Source organism: Ambystoma mexicanum, chromosome 10 (genome assembly GCF_040938575.1).
Source record: "Ambystoma mexicanum isolate Mex_15411 chromosome 10, UKY_AmexF1_1, whole genome shotgun sequence".
Classification (NCBI taxonomy): Eukaryota; Metazoa; Chordata; class Amphibia; order Caudata; family Ambystomatidae; genus Ambystoma; species Ambystoma mexicanum.
The window spans coordinates 1,475,683,626-1,475,700,433 of NC_090932.1; the positions used below are offsets into that span (position 1 = coordinate 1,475,683,626).

At 48.9% G+C, this 16,808-nt stretch overlaps 1 protein-coding gene across 1 annotated transcript in view; it reads right to left on the bottom strand.

Annotated features, from left to right (window-relative positions):
• Nucleotides 1-16,808, bottom strand: part of ANAPC5 (anaphase promoting complex subunit 5) — a 655,776-nt gene that overhangs the window by 474,199 nt on the left and 164,769 nt on the right. Inside the window, exon 4 of the mRNA XM_069619569.1 lies at nt 1,177-1,393. Coding sequence (XP_069475670.1) covers nt 1,177-1,393 — 217 coding nt within the window. The remainder of the gene's footprint in view (nt 1-1,176; nt 1,394-16,808) is intronic.

The window sequence follows — 16,808 nt, forward strand, 5'->3', positions numbered from 1 at the left end:
GGTGGGTTGTGAGGAAGAACTTTTGAGACACCAGGACAAGGGATCATTCTCCTGGAGAAGGGGCCAAAGCTCTTGAGAATGCTCGAAAGACCCCAGGGGAAGGGAGTCATTCCCCTGACCTTGTTGTGAACTGTGCCAAGCGATACCAGGAGAAGGGAGGTATTTTCCTGGTACCGAACAGAGTTGTGGAAACACCAGGGGAAGCGAGTGATTCTTCCTGGTTTTATTGGAAACTGTGTTGATCTACAACAGGTGAAGGGAGCCATTCTCCTGGATTTGGAATTGTGTAAAGACTTGTGAAACCCGCAAACTAGCGGAAGGGAGTTATTCCCTTGTGCATCTATTTTGTTGGAAGAGAACATTCTTTTGAACTCTAATCAACCATCAGGAGAAGGGAGAGATTATCTTTTAGTTGTAGTGTGAGGGATAGAGGTAGGTTGTGACAGAGGACGGTGGTGTTTTGATTTGATGGACATTCTAACCTGCCCTTTAATATTAGTTTTGAGGCAGGGAATCCACCCTTAAATAGGGATAGTGAGGGACTTTTTATACCAATTAAAGTCTATAACCAACACTGTCTCACCTTTGTGTTGGCTTCCTTCTTCGACACCCTTACAATATGTTGCACCTAGAAACAAAACTCCCAGGAGCACACATGTGGCAAGACGACAATGGGATCAACTCTTGGGGCAACAACCCTCCTACCCACTTCAGAGTTCTGGTCTCCAATGTTTTTGAAGGTCCAGGGTCCGGTACAGTCCTGACCTGAAGTGCACACTATTGCAAGAACTTTGAGAATTGAATATCAGTGTGTGTTCTCTTGCTAACTAGGAAGGTTTGGACACAGTAGCACCGTATCTACTGGCTCAGTTCAAAGCACTGCAGTGTTCAATGCATTCCCAAAGGTACATCTCACCACAAGAACAAAACGACGAAAGCCCATCTTTCTAGCGCCTTCTACCTCACCCCTAAAATTTTACATGCATCTGTTTACAAACATATCTAACAGAAAATAGAATTAGCCAAGTGAGATTGTATCATTCATTGAAAGAGCATAAATATTAAAAAAAACATGAAAATGGTGATTAACTTCAGCTTATTCTGAGGTTTATTACATTTTTCAAAAATCACTAAAATATTATAAGGTTTGCCAAACAAACCAGCTAAGATTCTTACCTTAAGGGACAATCAAGTTCTTCTTTTTCCATCTTCCCCTCCAGCTCATCACCGTCACTAGTTGTTAGGTCCATGTCGGTCTCGTCACTCCCCAAAGCACTTGTTGAACATTTTTTCTCTCCATTACGGAAGTAGTTTTGAAGGGAGGTGTAGAGCTTGTAGACTTGGCTGAATGAAAGCTTGTTGTAGGCCAAGATCATGTGGCGGAGAAATAACCCTATAACGATAGAATTAGAGTTAGCACCAGACAGTCTTTGGAGCAACAAAAACAGCAATCCACAAGCATGAAAAGAATAGATCCTGGTTGCACCGTGCCTAATCACCAACACACAGCTTCGGAAGTGTATGGTTAACGTGAACACAGATTTAGCTGGCAAGCGTTTGGTATCTATAGGACTTCTAAAGACTAGGTGGCACGAAAAGATACAAGTTGCAACATTTCCAAACTGTGGTCCAAGAATAACCATGTGACTATCCGAGAACTCTTCAAATCTTACAGTAGCATCCAATGAACTGTAAGGACAGTTTGGGTGGAACCACCATTGCAGAAAAAAAACCTTTATGGGGAGCGGTGAGAGGTTTCGTCAAGGGTGAAGATTTCATCGAGTTACGCTTCTTGGGGAACCACTTGCTGCTCCCGCACATAGATATCTCATTTGATTATTCCACTCTCCAGCATTATAGATGCTGTTGTCTGCAATAAGTGCTCTGAAGTTCATTAAATTACCTGCAGTTTATGTACCTTTGCAGTCATTCACATATATGTTGACACACAGGACCTTGGGGTTGTATTCCAGAAGACAAAAGGATTGAAAGAGAACCTTTTTAGCTGCACAGTATCTCAACTCGAGAAAGTCTCCATCATTGGTTAATTGACAGATATGTACACTCAAAAACAGTTAAACCGGTAAAATTACATTATGGCACCCCATATAACTACAATTAGCACCAGTCCTACTAAAACAGCACTAATACACCTTAACTTTAATAAAATATGATCTAATAATAAATTAGATTGTATCTATTTGAACAAGGCATAAAATAAGCAGTATTGCATCAGAATTAGCGATGCAACTGGAGGTTTCTAATTAGTTTAACATTGTATAGCACAGCTGGCATTTTAAACTAGGTTGTTCAAAGAAAACACAGCTCACTCTAATATTTCTTTGCCCCCAAAGGCTTTCCCCACTCCAATTCCTTTAGTTCCCTGCAAGTTCAAGGGGGCTAATGGAGGGTACAGCAGTAATCATCTCCTCCACTCTTAAAAGTGTCAACGGCCTGTGTGGGATATCCAGGAAAACGTTGCTTGTTTTTCAAATAATCAGAAGCCAACAGTAATCAGAATGATACTTTTATTTAGCTAACTATATTCCGTTTTTGCAAGAACTATTACTGGGTAACTTTGTTTTGGGAGCCCTGAAAATCCATTCCTACAAATTAAATGTGTTTCATAATGCTTAATTTATGGGTACCATAAAAACACCATTATCTTAACGTTTTTAAGTAAAGTTCAGTTTAGGTGACCGTATTTAAATCTGTGTAGGGAACAGGCATCGTATTGGCAAGCGCAAGAGAACATTCTTGAAAATGTACATTATCTCTATAGCCACATGTTTTTGATGGAAGACCTAGTTCTGTAACCAGCAGTTAACATCGATCTGTGCAGCTGGTGCAAAACTCATTAACCTGCTGCTTTAAAAAAAACAAGTACCTTGAAAAGGACAGTCCACAAACTACAATGTTCCACCTAGTTTGCCCATTTCTCTGCCTGCTACAACGCCATTGACTCAGTTTGCTTCAAGCTTAAATAATGAATACTCAAAGCTAGATGTTTACACAAAGCAGTAATCAAGGGTTTCATCCAGTTTGTACATCTACAGACCTCCTGCAACATCATACACTATATTTGGTCTCATCATCATCAAACTTTATTCGGCCGTCAGGCCATCAAAGTGCATCCTAAGAAAATACGACAATTTAACAATACATTGTATTCAAGGAAGGGAGGGAAGACAAAAGAAGATGGTTGTAGCAAAGATTTTGGCCCTTCGGACCTATTAGTCGCTATGAGGCACAACAGTAAAGGAACACACTTTTCAATTTCACCACACAATTCTTGATCCCTTAGGTTTAAAGTCACAGTGATTACCATTTAACCTTGGACCTAATGGCGTTAGATTTCCACACGATAAGGCAGAGTTGTGATGGAGGTTTCCAAGATGGCCGACAGATTTCAAATAAGGGTGAGAGTTGATTTTAATCCTACTATTTACAGTTCTGTCAAGAGTCGCAGGAATTCACACCCTCATTGCGTGCTCTGTAACAGTTCGCTATGGCTTCCCTGGACAATAAAATAAAGTACAGCCCCTTTCAGTGCAAAGCCAGTGCGTGCATTTATTTAAGAGTGTTTCCCTTGATTGTCGCTGGTTAGGGGGCAATCTCTGGACCCCATGAAGAAAGACTGTGGCCCTCCTTAAGCCCCCAAGGGCTTGATGGCTGGTCATAATATCCCTAGAGGAGGGTCTGTGTGCTCTGTTCTTAACCAGACTAAGGTCCTGGGTTCCCTCTATGTTCATGGCCCAATTCTCCCGTTCAGTGTTCATAATGTTGAAATTGAGGACCACCAGCCCTACAGATATGGGATGTATGGGCAATTTTACTCCAATAAATGAAAAGGGGCGAGTAAAGAACAAGTTACTTACCTGTAACGGTTGTTCTCCAGCCTGGGTCTGGCATGGATTCACATGCTCATGAATATTCCCCGTCGTCAGGCTGGGAATCCTCTGTAAAGAAAAAAATCAGTATCAGTTTCGTTTCTGATCTGTCTTTCTCAGTAGTAACCAATCACTGGTCTCTGGGTCATACTGCCCCCAGCCAAAGACTGCCCTCTCCCTAAGCCCCGCCTCTGGCAGCCATCTTCAGATTTGGTAGCACAAAAAGTGGCAGTATGACCAAGTGAAGAGCCGTAAAGGGGCAGGAGGGAGGGTTCGCGTGTGAATCCATGCCAGACCGATGCTGGAGAACAACAGTTACAGGTAAGTAACTTGTTCCTTCTCCAGCATGGGGTCTGGCATGGATTCACATGCTCATGAATAATAGAATACATAGCAGTACACATGCACAACCACGGGAGGTGGCAAGGCTCAACATTAAGCATTACATAAAACTCAACATTAAGCATCTCTTACCTCCTCACCAGGCTCACCTTAAGCGAACAGGTTGCGCAGCACTGCCTGGCCGACTCTGGACTCCGCCCTGGAATCCCGGTCGACGCAGTACAATCTCGTGAAGGTGTGCGTCGACCTCCATGTAGCAGCCCTGCAGATGTCCAGCAGGGGCACACCAGACAAGAACGCCGTGGTAGCAGCGATCGCTCTGGTCGAGTGGGCTCTCGGACGGACGGGCAACGGTCGGTTTGCCAGCCGATGATAATGCATGATGCAGCCAGAGAGCCATCTGGAAATGGAAGCCTTCGAGAGAGCCTTCCTTTGGTTCACAGGTCCAAAGTTCACAAACAGCTGTGATGTCTTCCAAAAACTCTTTGCACGTAGAACTTCAGCACTCTAGCCACATCCAGCAAGTGCAAAGTCCTCTTGGCCGGAGACGACGGGAAGAAAACAGGTAACACCAAGGGCTCGTTGAGGTGGAAGTCCGACGGCACCTTGGGCATTAACGAGGGGTGCGTCCTCAGCACCACCCTCGTGTCGTGAAAAGTCAAGTATGGAGGCTTGCAGGATAGGGCCTGGATCTCTCCCACTCGTCGTGCGGAGGTGATGGCCACAAGAAACGCAGTCTTCCACAACAGGAATTTCAGCGGCGCTGAATGCAGGGGCTCGAATGGCACCCCCATGAGCCTGGTCAGCACCACGTTGAGTTCCCACGCCGGGGCAGGGGCCTTCACCGGCGGGAACTATCGGAACAGTCCCTTCATAAATCCCTTCACCAGGCGATGGGACCACAAGGACGCCCGTCCTGTGGTTCTGGTGTATCGGGAGATCGCAGCCAGATGTATCTCGATGGAGGCATGAGCCAGTCCAGCCTTGGCCATCGACAGTAGGTACGGCAGCACTTGAGGGGCCGTAATCCGTAGAGGGTTAATCTTCTGTGCACGGCACCAGACAGAGAACCTCTTCCACTTATGTCCGTAGCACTCGAGAGAGGAGGACGCCCTGGCTTTTGCAAGGACCTCTCTGCAGTCAGCCGGAATATCGTACCCTCCAAACTCTAGCGCTGTAGGAGCCAGGCCTGCAAGTTCAGCGACTCCGGGTCGTGATGAAGTATGGCGCCTCCTTCTCTGGAGAGAAGATCCGCGTCCCTCGGCAGCTTGACTGGTGGGGACGCTGACAAGTCCAGAAGGTCCGGGAACCAGATCTGCCTTGGCCACGCCAGTGCAACCAAGATCATCCTGCACTGGGACCTCTTGAGCTGGTTGACGATTCGGAGCAACAACGGCAACGGAGGGAACGCATAAAGGAACAGGCCTTCCCAGGGGAACGAGAAAGCATCGCCCATGCTCCTCGGCTGGGGAAAACTGCTGGCGAACCTCTGGCACTTGGAGTTCATCGCCGTTGCGACCAGGTCGATCTGGGGTTTTCCCCATCGTCGGAAGAGTCGATCCACTTGATCCTGACGTAGTTCTCACTCGTGGCACGAGCGCAGCTCCCTGCTGAGTGAGTCGGCGATGGTGTTTTTTATCCCTGCCAGATGAAAGGGCACCAGAAACATCCCTTGGGCGACGGCCCAATGCCATAGATCCTGGGCTTCCTTGGAGAGGGTTGGGGATCTGGTTCCTCCCTGCTTCCGGATGTAGAACATCGTGGTGGTGTTGTCAGTGAAAACTCTCACCACCTTGCCCTTGAGGGACGGGAGAAAGGACCTGAGGGCCCAGAACACTGCACGGAGCTCCAGGATGTTGATGTGGAGCTTCTTTTCTTCCGGGAGCCAAAGGCCTCTTGCGTGAAGATCTCTGGTGTGTGCTCCCCACCCTTCCAGGGAGGCATCCATCATCACCCTTATCTGGTGGGGTAGGGTCTGAAAGTCTGTGCCCGCCGTCAGATGAGTGCGGGTGCCCCACCAACGGATCGCTCGTCGGAAGGTCTCGTCGAGCGGAATCCTATCCTCGAAGCTGCCCGTCGCTTGGATCCAGCGGGAGTCGAGGAACTCTTGCAGAGGGTGCATCCGAAGCCTGCACAGGCGCACAAGATATATGCAGGAGGACATCATCCCGAGGACAGACTTGATGGACCTCACCCTGGCCACGTCCGTGGCCAGCAGGCGCTGCACCTTGCCCAGGATGGCCTTCGTCCTTTCTTCCGACGGTGAGGCCAGGTGCGCCGCTGTGTCGAGCTTTGCTCCCAGAAACAGTGCGACTTGCGACGGGACCAGGTGGGATTTGGGAAAGTTGATGGAGAATCCCACGTCCGAGAGCAGCTGGACGGTCTTTGCTGTGTGATCCACGGCGAGCTCCCTTGTCCCTGCTCGGATGAGCCAGTCGTCCAGGTAGGGGTAAACGTGGATCCCCTGCACGCGCTGCCGCGCCCCCACCAGTGCAAGGCACTGGGTGAACACCCAGGGTTCCGACTTCGATCCTATCGGGAGGGACTTGAACAGGTAGTGCCGGCCTTGGACCACGAACCTGAGGAACTTTCGGGGACCTTTCAGAATGGGGATGTGGAAGTACGCATCCTCCAAATCCAACGACGACAGGAAATCGCCCTCCTCCAGTTGTCCCAGCACGTGCTGGAGGGTGACCATCCGGAACTTCTGTGCCTTGATGTACTTGTTCAGCCGTCGCAGGTCCAGGATGGGGTGCCATCCTCCTGTCTTCTTTTTACTAGGAAGTACCTTGAGTATACTCCGGAGCCTCTTCGGGACGAGCTCAATGGCACCTTTTCTGAGCAACGCCCTCACCTCCAAAAGTAGTTGAGGGACGTGATTTTCCTTCCTGACCACGGGTGGAATGCGGGGGCACTTTTTTTAGAAATTCGAGGGCGTGCCCCTGGGCCAGGATGTCCAGCACCCAACGGTCGGTGGAAATGGACTCCCACACGCTGATGAACTTCGCCAGCCGGCCTCCCACCGGGGTGCTTCGGTGGGGGCCCGACCCCGCTGTCGGTTCAATCTTGCTTGGCGGACGCCTTGCCGCCTTGGCCTCCCTGGCGAAGACGGCGGGCCCCCCCCCCCCCCGACTTGCCTCGTCCTCTATAGGCTTCCTGCAACGAGGAGCAGGCTGCTTGGCGGTACGTAGAGGAGCCACCGCCGAAATCCCTTGGAGGTACCCTGCTTGCCTCCGGCGCTCCGAAAGGACGGCCTCCGTTGCCGCAGAACGCCTAGGGCCCTAGCAGTCACTGTATCCGCCTTGATGCCTTGGAGGGACTCATCCACCGTTTTCCCCAACAGGTTGTTCACGTCGAACGGCATGTCCAGCACCTTGGCTTGTACATCCTGGCGGAAATCCGTCGCCTTGAGCCAACCTCGTCTAAGGCAAACGCCGTTGCCTAGCTGGCGGAAACCGGTGTCGGCAATGTCTGTTGCCACCGTAATGGCGTGGTCCGACGCCACTTCGCCTTCTTGCAAGATCTCCAGGGCCTTGGCCCTCTTGTCATCCGGTAGGAAGTCCAACAGGGGGGCGATCTTGTACCATAACTCCCTGTCGTAGCGGGCCACGATCATGAGGGCGTTGGCCGCCTTAATCATTGCTGCCGCCGACGAGATAACTCGTCGTCCCATTGCGTCCAGCTTCTTGCCTTTGCCGTCCGGCGGGGAAGTTGACATTGAGACTGATGCCCCCCCCGCTTTCTTCTTGGCCGCCGCTGAGACGACTTCTCGTACCGATCCTTCTTGGCAGGCGTCGTAGACGGGTTCTTGAGAAGGGTGAGACCATCGTCTCGTCCCAGATGTCATCCAGCAGAGGCACGGCGAGGACTGACTTCCCCCTGGCCTCGCGCCGTTGGTAAAGGAAACCTTCCTTCTTCTCTTCGGGGCAGAGCTGAAAAAGCTTGGATGCCCTGGCGATCATTGCATGGAAAGATCCGTTCTCATCGGACGGGGAGGCCCGGGCTGGTGATGGGAGCTGTGTCCCGTCATCACCGCCGTCGTCATCGGTACCCGTCGTGGCCGTGTCTGTTCCCGTGTCATCCCCAGGGACGGGGGATGTGGGTAAAGGCCGAACAGGCCGCGAGGGCTGAGAAGGCGGGGCTGGGTGGATCCATCTTCTCTTGTTCGTGCGGCTCTGGTTCCTCCGTCGGACCTGGTACCGGGTCCTCTGTCGGTGGTAAGGGCAATCTCGTCCTTATCTCTGAACATAAGGATTGTACTCCCAACAAAATGGCCGCCGAGTTATCCTGCGGCTCCAGAAGCGACGGCTGACTAGGACCCTCACCTGTGCCGCCGTCACTCTCATCGTCACCCTCGACGGGATCCATCCCGTGGGGACGGGCCTCTTCGAAGCCCTCGTCGAGGCCCTCTAGGACTTCTACCAGCTCTTCCTCAGATGTTGTGTCCGTGTCCACAATGGCCACCACCCCCCCCTTCTTTTTCCGCTGAGGTCTTCACAGGGGTCTTTTCGATGGGTCTGAAAGAGGCTTTCCTCCGCGGAGGCAGGGAGACTCTGGGCCCCGAGATCGCCTCCACTGGTGTAGCCTCCACAGGCTGCGCCGGGGCCGCCGCGACTCCCTCGATAGAGGCCTTGGCCGGGTGCATAAAGGCCTTCACCGCCTTAGGAGCGCTTGAGGCCTTCGCCTTGGGGGGAGGGTCACCGCCTCGCTCCCCCTCGGCTGAATCCTTCGAGATCGACCGGCGCCTCTCCAGAGGCTTACCTGGGTTCTCAGATTTCCTCTTCCCCGAACCAGAGCGTTGGCTCGGGGTTGATGGTGCCGGGGAAGGCGCGCCCTGTCTGGCAGCCGAAGAGCCCGACCGTTCAGCGCTCCCGGTGCCCGCGGACTTGCAGTGCTTTGCCTTCTGTTGGGCCCCCGTCGCCAGGGCGCCCTCACAGGACTTAGAAGACCGCTCGGACTTCTTCTTCTTCTTCTTCTTCTTCTCACCTGACGGACTCCTTCCTTCCAGCCAGTTGGAGAGACGAAGGAGTCGGTCCCCGATGGTCCGTTCTGACATGTTCCTGCAAAACACACAGTCCTTCTCCACGTGCGTTTTGTCCTCATGAAGGCAGTAGAGACATTTTGAATGCTTGTCCTCCTTGAACACATTCTGTAGCTGCCATCCAGGGCAAACCCTGAACAGCTTTCCGGGCGTCGAGCTTCCTTTCTCCTGGGCCATGTCCGGGTAGGCCGCAGAACTTCTGGAATTCCCCAAGAAGCGTAACTCGATGAAATCTTCACCCTTGAGGGGCGTAGAAAAAAATCTGACACGGATACCCGTTAATCGGATGTAGAGACGGTGGAGCTTGAGGCTCTATTTGACCGAAAAATGAGAAATTCCCTTTGAAAAAAGCGCAAAAACGCAGCAAAAGCTCGAGAGCTAAACACGAGGACTCCCAACACTTGAGCATGCGGTAAAAATCTGAAGATGGCAGCCAGTGGCGGGGCTTAGGGAGAGGGCAGCCATTGGCTGGGGGCAGTATGACCCAGAGACCAGTGATTGGTTACTACTGAGAAAGACATATCAGAAACTAAACTGATACTGATTTTTTTCTTTACCGAGGATTCCCAGCCGGACGACGGGGAATATTCATGAGCATGTGAATCCATGCCAGACCCCATGCTGGAGAAAATTATTCCCAACAAAAAATAGAAAACAGACACGTAGAACTAGAACCTTGTGCTCTTGCTTTCACCCACAGCATTATGGATGTGTTTGAACCAAGAGGGAACGCAGTAGCAAAGGAAGAAACAACTATTACTACTGCCCGATTCGAAGAAGTAAACATGTATCTCTTAATGTATCTCTTAATATGCATGAATAACAAGGTGACAATAAATAATCATTGCAAAAACATAGTTTTCCAGTTAAAAAATGTTTACTCGTTAAAATACTCCCATTGGGAATTGAACTTATATTTTTGCTCTCTAAAAAATCATTTTACTCCCAACTTCAAAAAATAGTAAGTAAAATACTCCCACTCCAAAATCCTATCTGGAGCACTGAGGACCACATTAGCTTCCCTAAGTAAATTCTGCTGGGCAACTTGCTCATCTTGAGGCCGCGTCTGTTGAATGTGCATATTCGTCTCACAACTGATTGAGGCCTGCAATTGTCTCACATTTACAGAAGAACAGGGTTTAGCCTTTTCTACAGGGGACAATATATTTCATTTGGTTGTCTCCTCCAGACATTCCGGGCAAGGATTGTGAAGCCCCTTCACATCTAGTGGGCCAGTTTTAGAGTCCCATGTGGGTCGCCCTCCTCCCCTCCATTAGGCTTCTATCAAAACCAGTAATAGCCTTTTGATGTCTGCAAGTTCAGGGAGCACTTGTTTGCAATTACATCACTGTAGAAGGTGACAAGATCGGGATTGGGACCAGTATGTTAAATAGTTTGCTTGGGGCACCTTGTTGCAGTTAGGTGGAGAAAGGAGCTGTTCCCCGAACACATGTTCATCATGCTCTCACTCCAGGTACTACCAGTACGGGAGGACTTGTCTTCAGGCCTGAGATCTTTCTCAGTGTCCATTTGGACCAATGAGATCAGGGGGCTGGCTTTCTCTGCATTCTCAGCGTGTAAAGGCAAGGTGTTGACCATTTGGGTTAGACCAGGCAAAATCGGGGACTAAGGGACCAAACAGTTGCTTTTAAGAGTGGTATTGGGTCACAGCCCCCACCCCACCCGACTACAGTAAGGCTCCCCTGAGTCCAATAAGGCTAGCAACTGGTAAAGGAGACTGAACTGGCGATTGCCACCCATGGTGCTGATCGTGACACCATCCCTGAGATTGCCAGTACTGGTATGGGTTGGAGCACCGTCATGTTAGTGGGGACTGGGAGGGGGACAGAGATTATCATGCGGGTGAGAGTTCAAGCCAGGTTGTTAACAAGGTTCCATTTCCACTGCAGATGTCTTTCTCTGTGTCCTTGTCAGGGCAAAGAGAGGCCCCTAGGGTTATCAACAGACCTTCTTTTATAACTGGTTCATCTTGGCTTATGGTCGTAGGATTTTCTTCAGGGCATTCACCATTCGGGCGCCCAGGCTGCTATTCGAATCTCCACCGTAATGGACTCAGAGTGTGTTTGTTGCCCCACCCAAAACATCTTGGTTGGATCCCAGGAACTGGTGTATTGCTTTGATTAGGAAATGGGCCTCACTCGAAAATGTAGTGGGGCTGCAAGGTTTTCCTAGAGGGACGGTGTCAATGTCGTTGTCAGTGTCACAGTCCACGCCATGGCGAGGAGGGCAAGTTCCCAATTTGCTTCTCACGGTTAGGATATTTCGTATGGGCTCTGTGCAGGCTTGCATGATTAACGATGAATAGGCTACGTAGCGTGGAAAAATCAGGGTTATAGGGAGGTGGAGAGGAACGCAACACCTCTGTGAGGGATGTTCGTGATGGATCACACGATAAGGTCAAAAACAACAGTCATTGCAAACCCCAGCCCGCTATCTCCACTCTCACCTCATGGAGCTCTTCCGCTTACAGTTCATAGACTGTAATGTTGAGTGGAGACTTGGGCCCGAGTGTAAGTGGTTTGCCTGGTCTGGTGGGCGTGCACCCTGCTCTCGCACTACACCTGCACCCTTGATCCCTGCGGGTGTTGCTGGCGAAATTGAAGGTGGGGGCGGAGGTGGGCTTGCCCAACACGGAATACGGTGGCCCTCCTGGGCCAAGAAATGCTGAAAAAGCGGGCCGCAACCCTGCACACTTGATCCCTAAGGGCTTCCTATTTAGTCTCCAGATCATTTGTTGCTCTTTTATTATTATGTGATATAGTATCACCTGGGTGGGAAGAGGCACTGGATGTTAGGCAGAGTTATATGCAGTACCCTTTGGGAACACCACACACAATTAAGACTACAAGTGACAGTATAAATTCACCTTTGGTACAAGCCTGTACTACACAGTAAAAGTGGTAGCGATGGCTGAGCAGCCAGACCTATCTCAAGAGCAAGTGAGCAGTATCAAATAGTTATACAAATGACAGCAATTACTATGATTCAAACAAACACTGACTCAAGGTTTCTGAGTAAAGGAATATACATTTATTTACACATCAGTTGTATAACATCTCACTAAAGTAAAGCAGTTTAAAAATCACACTCTTAATACAACACACCACTCCCAATAAGTTCCAGACAAGTTAAGCTCACAAAATGAAGTGGGAGCAAAATTGCACTCCAGAAATTTAAAAGGGAGAGAAAGACAAAAGTTAGGCAGAAATTGAACCACACCAACAGGTAAGTACTTCGGGCAATTGAGCAAGAGGAACTACAGTGATAGAACCTGGAAAAAAAAGGCTTGGGGCCAAAGTCAATAGGTCAAAAGTCTTTTGCTCAAGATCACACGGTTCAGGGTAGTTTGCAGTAACGTTCGTGCCACGAGTTCCGGACGAAGAAGAGAAGCCCTCCGATTGGAGAAAGATTTCACACACTTTCGCCGTGGCTGAACGAAACGAACAACCGGATTTGCACAGTACCTTAAAACAGAGAGGGAGCTATAGCTGAGGCGGACGTTCCTGGTAGTTCCTGCAGGCTCACGGTTCCTGAAGCGACTGTCGGACTGACAAGAAGTAGGAAGACTGGAGGGTCCTGCACTACCCAGGGAAGAAACCAGCAGCAGAGCAAAGCAACAAATAGGTGCGCTCCTTAAAACCCAAGCAGGGTCCGACCTTCCTGGCTATCCGGCCCACTGTAGCTCTGTACAGCGAATTCGATCAGAGGAGGGGTCCTGGCTTGAAGTTTGGGCAAACTGGTTGGTCCCACCAGCTCAAGGGAAGAAGGTTCCTGGAGGATCCTTTCTGTCATTGGATTTTGAAGATTCGGAACTGCAGCAGGGCTTCAACGGGTGGCTCAGTCGTTGCAGAGGTCCTCTTCTGTCAGCTCCTCGTCGGCTCTTTTGTTCCAGTGGCGACTCTGCCTTTGCTGTCCCAGAGACCTGCTTTTTATGCGGTTTTTCCCCCAATCACACAGCAGGGTGACTGTCCTTGCCAGGACAGTCACCCAGCCAATCAAACAGGAGTGCAACTTGGGTTACCAAGGGAACCCATGGCAGGGGTCCCAAGACCCCTCCCACACATCCTGCCTACCCAGACTTTCAGGCACCTTAAGGAGGGCTTCTGTGCAGAAGCCCGCAAAAAGACAGCGAACAAAGGAACCAAACCTGGTTTGGCGCGCACAGTAAAACACGAGAAAGACTTTTACAAAAAGAAATAGCGAATAAACCCAGCCAGACAGATATAAAATTTTGGTCAAGCGGGTTTATGTTCAAGGCTAATAAAATAGCCTAAACAAATACCATGGCTATTTAAGATAACTGCAGTATGAAACATAGGGTAGTTACCACTGCCACCAGCCAAGTCTTGATGAAAAGGGAGCGAAACAGTGCTCCAAGAGAAACAGACAAAAAGGGATGAGAATTAACCCTTTCCAATACTCCATGCAAGATGGGGGGTACTGGGTCTGATTTAAAAGAGATTACATAAAGTTAATGGCAACTTTACATGTTTCTGGGAGACAGTAGTCAGTCCCAGAAAAATTTAGTCAGTGGGAAGTCTAAAAGACAGCCCTGTGTCACTGCACTGAAGGTGCTATGTAACACACAAAAACATTATGCCCATGCAGTAGGTGAGGCTCCAGAGCTCAAGATCACACACTTGGTAAAAACACACACAGCAAAACACATGTAAGAGTGGGAAAAGGCTCACACTCTTACCAGATGAAAAAAATAAACCCTAGAAATCCAGCAAAGCTGCTGAGGGACTCAGTAGGTAAGGGGAATTAGCCATTTTGGAGAATTCTCCATAACACTGGCAAATCAGGAGTTCCGGCAACGCAGTTGGAATCCTCAAGTAACTGTGTTGCATGGTGACCCCCTGAACACCTGCCCCGGCTGCCATCTGTGAGCCGTTGTTCCAGGCAAGTCTCACCATAGCCCCCAGAAATCCCTCAGTCCATAACCCTCTCCACTCACTCACCTGTGCACCTCCTGGCACACCTACAGGTCCAGGAAATATAGATTTCCAATCGCAGACATATTTGCATTTCATCTTTAGGGAAAGTAGGAAAGTGTGAATCTTGTAAAGACCGCTTGCCTTTAAAATGAAAAAAGGTGTTGGCACCCTGGATGGCAGCACAGGGTGCCAATATCAATAACTACCAGTTTCCGGGACAGGAGGCTGGTGAAGTTCTCAGACTTGTGTGTTCTTGGCTGCCAGGCTGTTACCAGCCCTTACGTGCCCCAAAAGCGATATTTATCACAATATGGAAATCAGTTCATATAAATGAGCAGCCATTTTGTCCAGCTGAAGTTGCCATTTAACCGGCCTGCTACGACACTAATTCATACATAGTCTCCAGCTGTGACTTCCTTCTAACATTGAACTTTTTGATTTCTGCCTTTTTTTTTGTTAACAGTTTTATTTATTCTTTTAATAGTTACACAAACGAATCATAAAAATACAATATTTACATTACATAAGTATAATATTTATACATCTTAAATAAAAGGGAAAATACGCACCAAAAAACAGAGGAGGAATACGGAAAAGAATCTACACACAGGGGTGGTCGTTTACAGGATGCAAAAAACCTTACAGTGTGAACAACAACAACTAAGCATAAAGGTCACTAAAAAGACACTTTCTCCCTCCTAGACAGGAGAGACAAACTATATAGCTAATCATCAACACATGGGGCAGTGACATTTCTAAAACTCTCTTCACACATGATGTGGCAGACAAAGTGTACAGGGACGTGGTATTGTACAACACTGACTGCACCCAGCGAGACAGCCTTTAACTGAAAAATGTTTTCAGAGCCTTTTTATTTTTTGTTTCTGTGCCGTTTCATGCAGGTGAACTATTTTTCAGACACTCGTCTCTCTAAAGTACGCAAAGATGCTGTACTGTTGGTCAATTTATATCTTGGTGCGAAAAACTTCCTGTGACATTAAAAAATAAAATGATATACAACTGCTATTCTAATAAGTTTGCTAATCAAGAACATTTTAATTAGCAATCTCTGCTATCAATTAATTTGAAAGCTAATTTATACTGTGTTAAAATAGATAAGTCTTCTTCACCTGGGTCTTCCTGAAAAGTCTTCATTAGATGTGAATGGTCTACCTTTATTAACTACTACTAAACCGGTTATGCCCATTGTTGAAATAAACCCTGCTTAATGTTAAATTCTGCATTCTATGCTCTAAACAATTAGCAAGCCCAACAAGTCTATGGGCACAGACTACATGAAAGAAGCTCCTAGAAACAACCGTTGGGCACTAAACTGTATCCTGTGAAGGCCTCATGAAGTAGACAGACAACAGAGTAAAGTTTGGGCTATAAACTTAATTAAGGCCATGTTGGAAAAAGGCCTAACTTGCCCTATGGTAAGGTGGGATTTCCCTACCTAAATAAAACTAAGTATGGTCTGTGTCAGGAAGTCCGAAACAAATATCGGTCTTTGTCCAAAGCCTATACTTTCCCTCACATCTAAATTGTATACAAGGTCCAGGGATGTCAGCTTCAAAATAAGTAGTGTTTAAATAAAAGTTCAGAGCTTCTTCCAGCCCTTGGTTTGTGAGGGGTTTCCCTTTGCCAAGTTCAAATTAATTCTCAAAGCAAAGGGGTTCCCTTCCCCCAAGCGTTCAAGTCTTTCACCTTTTCAAAACACAATTCCTTGAGACACTTCCCAGCTCTTCTCATATGGTTACTTTTCACTAATTTCGTTTAGTTCAGTTCCTTGAGGTCAAATCATACAAGATTTCCTTTCTATTCAAACACAAGCTTCTTCATGAGTGCTTCCAGTTGCTCTTCCATAGATGGGTGTACTCTGTCTAGGCACAGTTGTCGGACCACACGGTCTACCCATTACAGGTCACGCAGCCGAAAAACCTTACTTGCTTCTTCCTTATATACATGTTGCCACTGCTTCAACTTGACAGTGGCAACTATCTGGCACCTTCATCCTCCACCTTGGCTACCATGCCCTCTCCTCCTTTCCTCTTCTGACCTCCCACGGGCTCCTTCTGCACTTCTGCAGGGCATACCTCTGACCTGTACCCCCAGCCCCCACGGAAGTCTTTCAAGGGTGGCAACCTTCTCCACATTGCCACTCTCAACTCCAGCCCCCCCCGCCTACTTCCCCCCCCCTCGGCTGAGCCAACCCCTGAACTGCCACCCACCTTCTCGGTCATCTGACCCATGAAGCGTGTGCAAGATGAGTGTTTCGCTGCCACTTTCTCTCCCCCTCCTGCTCCTCTGGCTGACTCACATCCTTACACAGCCCTTTACAACCTCCATTCTTCCATCTCTGACACTCTTGATGTACTTGCCCAGTCATGAGGATCCGCTTGAAGCCCAAAGCCAAGTGCAACTCTTGGTAGGACTCAGACCGCATCACCCTTAAACGCAAGTGTAGGGTGGCTGAGAGGAAATGGCGGGCATCTTGTGCACCCTCTGACAAACGCCTGCCGCCTGCTCCAACGGCAGTACCGACTCTCTGTCCACACTAAGAAGAGAGCTCACATC